The sequence below is a fragment of the Sinohyriopsis cumingii genome, chromosome 8 (genome assembly GCF_028554795.1).
Source record: "Sinohyriopsis cumingii isolate HCF-2022 chromosome 8, ASM2855479v2, whole genome shotgun sequence".
Classification (NCBI taxonomy): Eukaryota; Metazoa; Mollusca; class Bivalvia; order Unionida; family Unionidae; genus Sinohyriopsis; species Sinohyriopsis cumingii.
Window position 1 is genome coordinate 114,086,935 of NC_142968.1, and position 14,097 is coordinate 114,101,031.

Below are 14,097 nucleotides of genomic sequence, written 5' to 3' on the forward strand. Positions count from 1 at the left end.
AGGGAGAGACCATTTAAGTTTCTAAAGAGATGGGTGTAAATGCTTGAGAACTATTGTCTTATCCTGACTGGTTTTAAAAAAAAGGACATTCTACCATATCTTGCCACACCTGAAACATGAATATCTTGTGATGAATGAAATTTTAAAAAAATAATAATTTAGCCTAATGAAATTAAATGGCAAGTCCCATACAGTACCTGTGCATTCAGAATTGAACTAGTTGATAGTTGTGTACATGTATATTCCATCTCGTAACAGGGCCATTACTGCTTAAGGACTAAACACGTCATTCGCATTTAATTGTAAATTCAGTGTTTTCTTTTTGTTGTTCATGTTTTTAAACGGAACCTGCTGCTATCTGGAATTTAATTATCCATACCTCAGAGAATTACTTTTCATGTTTAAACAGTAGGATACATTAATACTGTTCAGAGAAGCTCAGCAAGGTGGATCTCTGATCAAGTCAGCAAGTAAGTTTTCTAAATGTACAAAATAAACAAAACTTTTCAAATTAGTTTCTATTGTCCATATACATGACTGAAATAAAGATCACTGATTGGTGAAATGATATCCTGATCACTCATGTTTCGGTCTTTCCAAGGTTGTGTTCACTGATTGGCTGTTCAACTGTCAATCAATAATGCTGATCAGCTGCTCCATGGTGGTGAACCATAGCTGCCAACCTTCCAGGATCACAATTAGTGAAACTAGGGATAAAAAGTCGTGAATTTGGACACGAATTCGTGAATAATACTATGACAATAACTCCATCCACTCTGACTACTCCGACCGTCAATACTACACTATATCAAGTTTACAAAATAAAAATAAAACACTATATATATGCAGAAATATTTATTTATCAAGACATGATACTGTGGCAGACTTGAACCTCCTCAACTGCTTGATCGTAAATTTGTTTTCTAAACAGTTCCGACTTCTTGCCTGCTGGTTGATCTTGGGGACTAAAATTGCTGACAAATTTTCTGCAGCTAAGGAGGCCTTAAAGTCTGTCTTATTTTTCCTCACTAAAGAAAATACTCTTTCGCTGTCACTGTTGCTGTGAGGAATGCACAGGAGCTGCAGCATTTTTGGTTCTTCCACAGGAAAATTTGGAGCGATTTTCGAGTCCGGGAACATATGTCAGAACAAATGTTTAGCATGGTCTCCAGCTGATAAAGGTAGATTGTGTTTGACACAAGAAAACTCACAAATAATGCTTAAGCGTTGGTAGCCTGCGGGTCTTCCACCAATGGTTTAAAATATTCCAGAGCTGAAATCTGCGAATTCTTAATTTTCCCAACTTCTACGTGTTTTTTGCAACCGACATTCTTCCTTACATCGTCTCTGCGATGGCACACCGAGTGCAAAAAGCATGAATGAATATCAATGTTTAATGGCAGAATGAAGGCCAATTTTTGATATATTCCAAATTAAACTTCCCTTTTTGAGTAATACATTTCTTTTTCCTTGGTGGTGAAGACATTTTCAAAATCTTACATGCAATGCTAACGGTAACTCGAATCAGTGTTCTGACGCATGCGCGGAGCAAATTTCCGGTTAGGCCCCAGTTTCTCTCAAAAGCATTTGTAAAACTACTCTTACACATATAGATTAAAATAGGCTAAAATGCTTGCGACCGGGCCAACTGTACTAATCGGCTGTAGATCTACTAATATCGTGACCAGCGGTACCAGACCGTTTCGGCAACTGCGAATATCATGACTAGTGCTTAACGGGAAATCTGTTATTTTATTAAAGATTTAAAATAACTGAGGATTGGAAAATTCGTGAATTTTTGTCTTACGGCGTGAATTCGTGAATCGTTGAAAAAGTCGTGAAATTCACACCAAATTCGTGAGGGTTGGCAGCTATGGTGAACCACCAGTGTGCCAGCCAAGGTGCAGTGGTGATTTGTTAGAAATTTATTGATCCATTGCGGTGTTATCGCAGAGCGAAGTGGAGGGATTAGATACACCACAGTGATGTGTGGGGTTCCAGTTTTACATGTGAGCTGTACTGTAGCTACTTCCAGGTAAACCATACATTTCAAGATTCTAATTAAATCCAGCAAAAGTGGCAATTTTTATATCTGGATCAAAAGTGGCAATTTTTATATCTTGGTGAATGAGAGTGGTCACTATTTATGAAGCTACCACTAACCAATGAGAATCAGCTGTTTCCTTAGCAAGGCCATGTCATACAAAGGAAAGTTGTTGTTGTATGGTTTAACACCATTTTTAAGCACATGATAGACTATACATGGCAGCCAGTTTTAATGGTGGAGGAAGAACCAGGGAAATCCCCAGAAAGAACCACCGACCCTTGAGAAGCTACTGGCAAGCTTTCTCACATACCCACATTGGCCAAATCCGAGAATTAAACCCATGCAGACAGAGATGGCAGCGATCCGTAACGAAGAGCTCTTTAGACCACTCGAGGCCCCACAAAGGAAAGTAGAGAAGACAGTCTGGACATACCAGTCAATCTTCAAAGAGAAAATAGAAAGCAGTTTGCCAATGGGGAATGGGCACTGAGAGTGGCTTGAGTTCACTGATGTGACACCAGTCATTGACAACACATGATTTCCCCATGAATGTCCTCAAAATAGATGATTTGTAGCTCCATCTTTTCAATCAGGACATTAGTAAAAAGGAGCCAGCAGTGAAGGATTTTGTTTGGACAAAGATTACTAGCAATCTTGACTGCTTGAGTAGAGTAGAGGTCACTATGACTTGTCTGGGTAAGTCTGTACATATATCAAGCAGATTGCTGATCCAGGGTTTTTGATCTTAGTGGGGCAATCATAATTAGTTCAATCTGTGTCCCTCATTTCTGAGCTGTTTTCACAACACTGATGAAGGAATGGTTTATGTCCTCATTACCTCCCCAGCATGTAAAGCCCATGCTTCTGGGCTGGTGAAAAAATGAAAATGAAATGTCAAGAATTGGATGGCCCCAAAGGGTACAGACCCAATAAGTCGATCAATAACACAGTCTGTCAGGAACGCATTGGACTTAAATACTAAATTGATACTGGGAGTACACAAGAAGATATTCCCCTATCCTGAGGTAAAGGACTGGTGACCATTCCCCACCAACATATAACCCTTGCAAAGATATGTAACCACAACTGAATTGTCCCACATTATCAGGACCATGTTCATGGATATGTTTCACACACATGTGGAAGCCATTGATGGCTGTAATTTCCAAGAGGTTAAGATGAATAGCCTTCTCTTGACAAATCCACATGCCATTTATCAATGTAGGTCCAGTAATAAAACGTCATTGTATCAGATCCAATGACACACTGAGTGGGCCAAGGAAATGAAAGAAACGTCCTTTCCTAAACAATGACTGAAGTAAGATTATTAATATCTTGACTCAAAATCCATGCTTACCAAATGGATTTGTAATGAGCCATCCTGGAAAGCTGCCTTCTTTGTGAAGGACACCCTGAACCCAGATAGGACTTGACCTAAAATCTTACTGAAGGTGCAAGTTCAATGCCTTGCTCGGTGCCTTTCTCTGATGCATGAACAATTCTTTCAATGCATTTGGGAGAAAGATGCCAATAGGATTGGTCTGACTTCTCTACAACGATTATCCACCACACAATAGGGCAAGTAAGGTTATTCGTGTTGTGAACCAAAAACCAATCTTTGAGAATTGATTTGTGGTGTGCCATGAAGGAACATGACCGTCTCTGCAGCAGAGGTCACCAATTCTTAGCATATGGATGTACATGTTGGACATCTCAAGACCGATCATGTACTTGTTGCAACTGTCATTGGACTTAATAATCAGAAATGTTCTGGAGTAGAAGCCCAGTTTGAGCGGTTCATGTACCATCATCACCACCCATTACAAACAGAAAAACTGGATTTTCTTATGCAAAACATCACCCTTCTTGGGATCACTTAGGAGTTCATTCAAGATGGTAGGATGATAAGAGTGTTTTGAATAAAAACACTGGGAGATCCTCTTACAGACAAGGATCACCAAATCTGACTAAAAGGATGTAGTCTGGCATCTTTGGTGGGTTGCCAGAGGATGTGACAGTGTATCACTGATGACTGACCAAAGGGCTGAGGAAGGAAAAACTGTATTCCCGCCCCCCCTTCCATGTCTGTCTGTGAAATTGGGGCATGTTACTGCTTACAATTCACTTGGCCAGGAGAAAAGAGAAAAACCTGCAGCTGAGAACTGCCATTGTGAATTGTCTGACATCAATTGTCCCTTCTCTTGTATTTTCTCTAACTGGGTCGTGCCTAGATAGGGGATTGCAGTGAAAGAGAAAAAGCATCTTTTTTGTCTCTTGCTTTCTCACCTTTTCAATCTGGCAACGAAAAACGAGTAGAGAACCAAAAGTGAGAGAGTGTATATACCCAAAATGTATAGGTGCCTTTCTTACCAATCAAAATTACATGACAAAGCAAACAGTATAATAATTACTAAATGATCAATTGTACAGGAATTTACAAAAATGCTGTATGCACCATATAAAATAAGATTGAACTTACTGTATAAATGCAAAAGAAAAATGGATGATTAAACTTAAAGTTACTGAATTTAAATGAATTGTCTGAAGGACATCTGTACAGCATGGAAGCAAATGCAAAAAAACTTTTAAAGTGGGTATAATAGTAGCAGCCTAACTGTTCAATGGGAGTTAACCTGTAAGAGTTGCTTCCCTTTGTCTATGGCTGAATGCATCCAGACGTTGTCAATTTTATCAAAGTACATCTTCCTTGCTTTTTCAAGTTAAACTACAAAGTTATACATGAATAGAGGTCACAGATTTATTGCCCTGACCTTGGCCTTGAGGCTGGGGCCTGGCAGTGGTAGTGACACAGTCTAGTCAATATTCAGAATGGTTCCAATTTCATTAAAATATCTTCATTGATTCAAAAGTTGGACACCACTGAAGGATAAAAAATTAGGGTTATATTTTCTGTTTTGTGTGCATGACATATAACTGGCTAAGCTTCATAAAATGTCTTCAGTGGTTCAAAAGTTAATGCTCCAGACAAGAATTCAGTCATCAAATTTTATTTTCCTTTGCGATGACCCTGAAATGCACCTAACCCAATGACATTTGCCACAGTCTCAAAACTTCGAGGTGGACAAAACAGAAGCACGGGGATATAGTTTTACAAACACAGCTTTCAACTTTAAATATTATATTCTTACCATCTTTTTGAAAACAACTTCTATAATTTCTTCCATCAAATCTACCAGCTCCCACTCCCGCCAGTCCAGACCACCAAAACAATCCCTCTCCCTGTGAATAGAGGTTCTTTATACCTGAGCTTATTGTATTGCAAATTTCAAACAATTAAAAATCCTAAAATTATTCAGTGATTGCCATACAACTAGAAATCTAAGATTCTATGTAACATGGGGCAAAACATACCATTACATGTCATACTCACTGAACAAAACAATCAGTTGTATAACTATTAACTTAACATAGGATATAATGGAAATCAAGATTAAATAGGTGCAGATGTGGTTTTAAATACAAAATTAATTAATAGTCAAAAGTAAATGATCATCAACATCAAGCAAAATGGCAGGGATGGGGTTGATGTAATTTCTGAGTGTCTCATTGCCTTGTGCTTGTAAAATGCTACTAGGAAAGCATGAAAAAACACTGTGAAACTTGTACAAGACTGCTGCCTTTCAGCCTACAAATAGTGGGTGTAATACAAGATGTGACTGTTAAACAAATGTTAATTTCATATGGAATGTATTAAGATTGAGCTTGGAAAATGTGGCCATCGTACAAAGCTGGCATTTAGAACACGGTTACCTAAATCTAAAAGATCTCCAATCCTAAAACTTTCTGCATTTGCAGCCAAAACATGTAATACAAGAGTCCCTTGAAGGGACACATGCTATACTGGGCAAAAAGAATTTCCATGAATGTAAGGCAAGACCATTTCTTCCTTTTAACTGATCAGCGATAATACAACTTTCAAACTAGCTGCTGTGATGGACATATTAGATATCATATTGGCACCATTTTCATTTAGGTCCCAAGCAGATATCATTAGAACTCTTTTGGTCAAAATACTATGTCATCAAATCTGGGGTAGTATGAACTATATTTTCAAGATGGACATCCACTGGTGTAAACCCCATTTTGAAATAGCAATCCATTTGGGAGGAGAGAAAATATATTTTCAAAATAAGGACCAGTTTGTAAAAATTGCACACAATAAAAATCTTAAATGTTTTCAAGATGGCCACCATAGTGGCCATATTGTCCATCAGACCAGCAACATTTAAATTTAGGAACAAGATATGTTAAATGAAGCCTTCTAGTGAAAATTCCAAGTAACAATAAAAAAATAATTCAAGATGGCTGCAATGGTGACCATTTGAGATATTAGATTAGCACCATTTTGATTTCATCATTCATTTTTGTATTTTATTTATCCTGTAACCTGGATAGTTATTGGGGAACCAGTAATGACTTTGCAGCAATCTCTCTCCATATCGCCCTGTTCTATACTGCTTTTTGGTGCTTTAAGTCCATACCTGTTCACTCTTTGATGTTATTTTCCCATCTCTTATTCTGTACAAAATAAACTTAGTTTTACCTTCTGGAATTGTGTGGTATATTTTGCTGAAATCATATACTTTAACGAGTTGTGCAAGCAATTAATTGAATCCATGTTTCCCAAGATTTTGGGATGCTTGTGTATATCATTTCATTTTTTTTTTCCTTCCTGCCAAAGTTCTAGCTATTATTATTTAAGTAGCCAACAAAGCTGAAAATGACTAACCAATGTACTACCATATATACACCTGTATAAGTTGGAGCCTAATGCAAACTGCGTAACCTCTGATTTGCTGTTGTATAATCTGCTTGCCAATCTGGGTTACTGCAGTTTGTCAGAAGCAATTAGTAGTCCATTACAGACAGCAGATCAGGGTCTACGTTCTTTGCAGTTGGACTCAACTTATAGGCAGTGTTGCTCATTTATATGTCAGAGACACCAAAATGGTATGTATCATGGCATGTGTGACATACATAACAACATGGTTTTTCAATACAGACCTTTCATTATTTGTCATAAGTCCCACTTTTCTGACAGCATCCAGCCAGTGACGAGGAGAAGACCTGTTGATGGCAAACAGGAATGGCCCCAAAATAAATACTTTCATCCAATGTTCCTGCTTCTGGAGAAACTTGTCAGACTTGCTCAGCCATGCTTCAGCAAAGTCAGCTGGAAATTGAGACAACACATGTACTAAAATTGAGAACCTGAACTTCAAAAGAAACATGAGTTATTTGTATTTACAATTTTCAGAGTTATCTGTGTCTTAAAGTAAATAGAATGAACACCTATCTCATTATTTGCAATGAGGCCAAATTATGCTCATCTATCTTAAATAACTACACAGTTCTCCATTTAACCGAATAAGCAGTGGTGTACTATGTGTAAATGGCACCCAGGGTAACAATGAAGACCCAAAGGGCTTTTGGCACTCCAAGACCTCTGATACCCATGGTTTGGTGCCCTGTCTCCCCCCTCCACGTTAGTAAGCTACTGTGACTAGGCAGGCTTGTGTACTATAGTAAGAACACAAATCCTGTGTAAACTACCTCTCAAATATTAGATCATGTAAACTTGATATATTTTCTATACTCTCTTGATCATAACTGAACTCATCCAAGACCCTGATAATACAGCATAACCCCTCTTAAAAGGCCACCTCCTCTGCAGCGGAAAGTGGTCTTATAAAAAGGTGGCCTTTCTTGAGGGAAGTCATACAGGTGTAAGAATAATTATAGTATTAAGGTACAACATGTGAAACTAAATTTTAAATAATTAATATTTTTATGTAAAAATCAGTGTCATGGAATCAATGTTATAAAACTTAAATGTAACAGATGTAACATGGGTTGGCTGGTATTTAATAACACTGCAACATATCCATAAGTATTTAATTTCAAGACAATGGGAGTCAATACTTGCCCAGGTGACACCATAAACAATTACTGGTACCTGGGCCAGTCCAGATTGAATTTAACAACATGACCTTTTGATTGTGAGTGTGGTACTATATTACTAAGAACAACAAGACAATGATACAAGATTATTTACAAAGTCAAAGCAAAATCCAGTTAAAACTCAGTGGCCACAAACAGTCAATCAGATACATTAAGATCTGCAGATCTGGCCCAAAATCAAACTGATCAAACGTCCTTATGATAACAGACTTTATAAAATATTCTATCCAAGTCAAATGCGAAATAGAGCTGGATTAGTAACTGGTGTAGAAAGTTATTACCTGCCAATAAGATAACTCATAATTATTCTCAATTTTATCTGCTCAACAAGCAACTGTGGTGGCTCAGTGATTAGCACGTCAAGGATGTGGTTTCAGATTTTACCACTGGAATCATCCAGGATTTGTTATCATAGTGTATCCTTTGGCAAGGCATTCTACTCTGATTGCCTTGGTTCTAAATAACCTACTTGTGCTGATGTGCCGTAAAACACAAAACCAAGAAAGTATTAAACTTCACAAAACAATTGACTTATTAAAAACATTGTTAAATAAATGCAATAAATCAATAAAACAACAATTCCACAAAACACTTGCAACTGAACACATCAGTTATGCAGCAAGTTAAAGAACAACAGCCTGTTGTTTGCCACTGTACCACACTTGCTGCTCAATGAAAAAGTTACGTCAGAAAACAAGCTATGGAATCAAGGTCAGTTATTTACAGTAAGAGGCAGACCTCGGCTTTGAAAAAGTACATGTATTTGTGTCTCAATCGAAAGGATAATTATCAACTTGAAAACAAAGCAAGTGCTGCCTTTACACGCACTGGCATAAAACTTGTATAAGGTAAACAGGTACGCTATAGCTCATTTTATTACGAGTGGTACCTGAGTACCTGGATACCTGCTGGCAAATTTATTTCTTACATCACTAATGTCTGCAAAAATAAAAAAATCAGCATAGCAAAGAATACCCAAAAATACATAATATTATTATGAATACACAGAAAAATATTTAAACCATTAACGCGCAGTCCTATCTAGGGATTGTTATAACAAGGAAAGTCAGTGGTCATAGTAAGAAAATCACTATCTTTAAAACTGGATGCACCCACAAGGGATGCATGACACCATAGTTCATATGTGTACTCATCTGTTTGCCAAGTTAGTTAAAATGAAACCTGTCTACAGTGCCCAGGCATGGGAAAAGATCAAAGTGGCCTTTTGTAAAGGGGTCATCATTGACTACCTTAGGTTGGGGTGGGGTACTCCCAGTATTATCTTTAATTGTTACGGAAGACCCACCCTGGCTCGTTTTTTGTTAGAAATTGAAGTAGTGATAGAGATGCAAAGCTCCGAGCCCCCAGTCAGCGATGCCGACAGTTAAATTACTGAATACACAAAAGGTGAAATTCAAATAAACAACAAATTTAATGCCATTCAATTACAGATAATCCTTCCTCAAATGAAATTCAATATTCAAAACCCTATCACTCGTCTTTCACTCGACCAAGTCATCATCTGACTTAGTGTGATAGATTTTCCTCCTGTCCTGTGTTTCTACTCATCTCATGATCTGTAGTATTTCTTGACTGGTACCCAGTACACCTTCAGTCCAACAACCACGTCCTTCACCCTCCACTTCCTCCACTTCTGTTCTCTCCTTTTCTTGTCTCCCAATAACTCGGGACCAACTGTACCAGGGTATTTCCCTTCTCTATCTCCTACAGTTCCTCCGGTCCCTAAAAGCTTCCTTTCCGAAGCTCCTTTGTAATTCCCAGAATAACAATGTTTCCTGCCAATTTCGAATGACATTGGAGTAGCTTAGAAGTTCCTTATGTAATTCCCGCAAGATGGTTTAGCGACTACTGACGTTTAGTTTCAAGACACTAGATTTAAACTTGCGATTCCAATGGTGGCCACGCCTTGCTCAATTCCGAGTGGATATCGATTCACCCATGGTCTACATAATTAGCAGACATTGCCCCCTCCCCTGTCGAGGGTGGATTTACGACCCTCACTTGATGTTCTTTTGAGTCCAAACTGGCAATTCCTGCCACTTACCTGTGAACAGCACGCTGCCGAATAAGGCGCCATTAACAAGTTCCTATGGCCATGTTATACACAACTGGCTTCCCCTCCGTCTTTTTGATGTTGGCTTACCTTGCAACATTTATGAAGCGAATAATCAGCCTCAGGGTCTAGCATATACATGTTGCAATCTGGTTATTGTTCCTTACTTATAACGTGACACCTTTATGGACAGGTGACCTCTGAGGGCAGGTTCAGCTATCAAACTTGGTTCATGATAAATTCATAGACTATGCACTGAATACAATTAACATTATTATTATTTTGCTTGCATTATTATTAGCAGTAGTAGTATGCTATCAAGATACATGTATTTAGTGTATCTATTTAGCAAACAAAAATAAGAAAATAAAAGTTCCATGCAAGATTAATGTATCCTCAGTCTAATCCCCCCCCCCCACATGTTACATCATCACTAATTCCTATCACTGTCACTTGTCAAAGTTTTAATCAATTTTTAGCAGTACCTTTAATTCACATCCAAACTTTACCTACTGTATGATTGGGGAGCACAGAACTGGCTTTTTGTTAGGCCAGCTGGTGTAATTAGGCATGAAAACTAGTGTTCACATGTCAAACAATTGATGGATTAAAGCAGTTGCTCAAACTCACCAAGATCAAAAGACAGTTGGCTTGTATGAGAGACCTTTGATGATTTGGGAATGAAAAGATTTTTGTGGCTAATGGTTCATGTAATATATGCCATGCCTTGCTCATCAAAGAAAAGAAATTATTTTGCATACTTGGAGTGGACACTGATGATATGCTCCAGTGACCCTCAAAACCAGAGTAAAACCACTGCTTGGTTAAAGGAGACTAGAAATCAAAATTTTCCTTCTACGTATGTAATTCTCTACAGATTTTAATTCGACTGACATGTTTATAAATTAAATATCGTAAGCGGGTAGTGATTTTATTGCATGGAAGATACCACGATTCCGTAAATTGCCGACTTTTTCCGAGTTTTAATGAGACGACAGATCACGTGGTACCGTGACGCAATACTAGCCAGTCCTCGAATACAAACATCAACATTGGCGAGCGAGGCAGACGGAAGGAGACCACATTTGGGTTGCACATTCAAAACTTGAATCTGCAGTCTGATATAATAGTTTATGTACTGTACTGGTCAGTGTTAAAAGAATTTTTTTAGGCATAGGCCCCGGGCAGGTGACTTAAATAAACTCAGCCCTGACTGAAATTCCACAAGCCCGGACAGTTCATACCTGTCAACTCTCAAGCCGGGAGAAAAACCTCCTGATTTTGGGGGTATTTCCTCATCTACATCTCGATCTCGTAATATCTCTAAATTTTTCGCAGCGAAGTCCCGATAATTACATTATGTCTGTCAATTTTCATTTGTCAGAAGAAGAAAAAACCAACCCCAAACCGTTTATAAATAGATATAACGTATGCAATCCACAGTCTAAGCTGCCACACTGCAGACATCGTAGTGATATGACTGAAAAATTGTTAAAGCTACGTTAAAAATTCAAATCACACGCACACACGTCTAAATCCGGCACTAGACGAAATAATTAATATCACACAACATTTTTTTTCTTTTTTTTTTCTTCTTCAGTAAATAGAACGTGAAAATTAAACATTATTCAAGTAAATTTCAGATGTTTTTAAACAACTACAACAGTACTATAGTATAACAAAATTAAAAGAATACAATTGTCACCAATTAGCTTAAATGAATGATCACTGTGAAATTTTCTCTGCAAACAAAAATCGCATCTCCATTTCCGCCAAAGAAACTCGGCCAGTTAACACCTGACATTCCTCGACCGTATATGTAAAGTTTAATTACCATAATTAAATTACAAGGAATAAAACAAAATATACCATGCAGTATATGTGGCCCTAAAGAACTAATTCTGAATAAATATTTTGTTCAGCAAACAGTGTTACATGCATTAAGACGTAAACCTGAAGTCCATGGCATCGTAAGTAACAACAAAATAGGCATCGTTTATTTTGGCAATCAATTGCTGGTGCTTACACACACACACACACCCTGTCGAACAGGGTTTCTTTGAAATATGTCCGAAGGGCAGTCCTTTTCACAAGATCAATGCAAGGATGGAATATGTTCATCAGTCACATCGACTTTATTGTGATGTGATGTGATTTTGATTTTTAACGTAGCTTTAACAATTTTTCAGTCATATCGCTACGATGTCTGCAATGTGGCAGTTTATAGTGATGTCTAGCACTTGGGCATCATGCCGCAGACATGTAGCATGATGTCCCACCCAGTCACATTATCCTGACACCAGGCCGACCAGTCCTAACACTAACCTCTTAATGCTGAACGCCAAGCGAGGCAGCTGTTAGTACCATTTTAAAAGTCTTTCGTATGACTCTGCCGGGGATCGAACCCACGACCTCCCGCATCCGAGGCGGACGCTCTAACCACTAGGCCACCGGGAGGGTCACATCGGCTTTATTGTTTGCGTACTTAAATCAAAACTTTAGCTATTTTGCAATTTAGCCAGAGCTGACCAGAATATGCAAAATGGGCTTATCCTGGGGGAATAATAAGGCGTATCACATGAAGAAAAGGTACGTCCCATAGGCGCTCGCACATTGGGGCAAGGGGTTGGGTCAATAGTACTCCCCCCCCCAGTTTCTATTGTCAGCCATTTAATGTGAAACTTTGACCTCTTTTCTTTTAATCGCTGTTATTTAAGCTGCCCAAGGAATAATTTTATATCAGTTCCAATCATTACAGATTACCGTTTATACATACTACATGTATACAATGATTTTTTTTAAAAATTTGTAATTTTTATAAGATTACTGAAAATTGTGTTTTCTCGAAACACGACAGGTTTAGAATATTATTTTTGGCAAAGCCTCCATTTGATTAAAATCAAATCTAAATTTCACCTTGGACAGTAGTGATTTGATTTAGATTGTGCCGTGTTAAGGCATGCATGTCAATATCTTGAAAATACATTTACTAATTTCACCAGCGCGATCAAAGTTTCCTCAGGCAAACAATTTTTGTTTCGACAAGCCTGACGGGCACCTCATTTTGAATACAGGATGGGCCGGAACTAAAACCAGAGGGACCCAGGGTGTCGGGCTATCCGATTTATTTTTAGCACTGCTGGTGTAGATAAAAGATCTGTGAATTGATTGTTGCATTTTGTGGTCACTTACTCGGCCTTCTGCCTATTTTCGTAACTCGCACGTTCAACACTTTTCCCAGGATTTAAAATATTCAAAGTTATGTCTGGAACAGAGCCAACTTTTTGTCTAAGCCTAGCATTTGCGTATCCTTGAGCTGCCATTTGTTCAGAATCCCTCTCGTAACAGTTCTTTGAGAAATGTAACGAGCACATAGGGCTGTATGGTGTTGCTTTGAAATCAACTCGTCTGTAATAATGTATCCATTCTTTCAGTATGCCTTTATCTTTCGGAAAAGAAAAAAAAATGTTGTCCACTGGCTTTTCTTAATGTTTTATTACACCCGTAAGCAACGCAAAACGGTATTGTCTTTCACTCTGGCAACTCCCACTTGGGCTGCTGGAGTCGCTACTATGACGTCACATCCCGAAAGTAACCGAATAGGCGCGGAAATTTTGCATACGAGGTCACGGAAATTCAGCTCCTAGAAGACAGGCCAATATTTTAATATTGGCATTTCGGTCGCAGATGATACTTCAGAATAAGGTTTACTGCTATAGTACCTTTATTATTATCCAATATTTCCATTGGTTTCTGGTCTCCTTTAAGAAGAAGGTGGCTGCTGACCTGACCATATAAGACTGATGACAGCTGATTACAAGACATATATAAGATATTTGCTGGGGGAAAATTAAGAGTGCTTTTTGTGAGCAAGTGACTGTAAGGGCAGGTTTGATTGTACTTGACTGTTTCAGTTCAGTGTCTATGAATACCTAAAGTGATGGAGTACCTAGATGACATCACTGTAACTAATGTTCTCAACAGATTTCAAAAC

General features: G+C 38.2%; 1 protein-coding gene across 2 annotated transcripts in view; it reads right to left on the reverse strand.

Moving 5' to 3' along the window:
* LOC149794416 (uncharacterized) overlaps positions 1-14,097 on the reverse strand; it is a 159,077-nt gene that overhangs the window by 131,370 nt on the left and 13,610 nt on the right. For both annotated transcript variants that reach the window (XM_089968612.1, XM_089968611.1), the window contains exons 3-4: positions 7,073-7,241; positions 5,197-5,287 (exon numbers count right to left, since the gene is read on the reverse strand). In XM_089968612.1, coding sequence (XP_089824738.1) covers positions 5,197-5,287; positions 7,073-7,241 — 260 coding nt within the window. The remainder of the gene's footprint in view (positions 1-5,196; positions 5,288-7,072; positions 7,242-14,097) is intronic.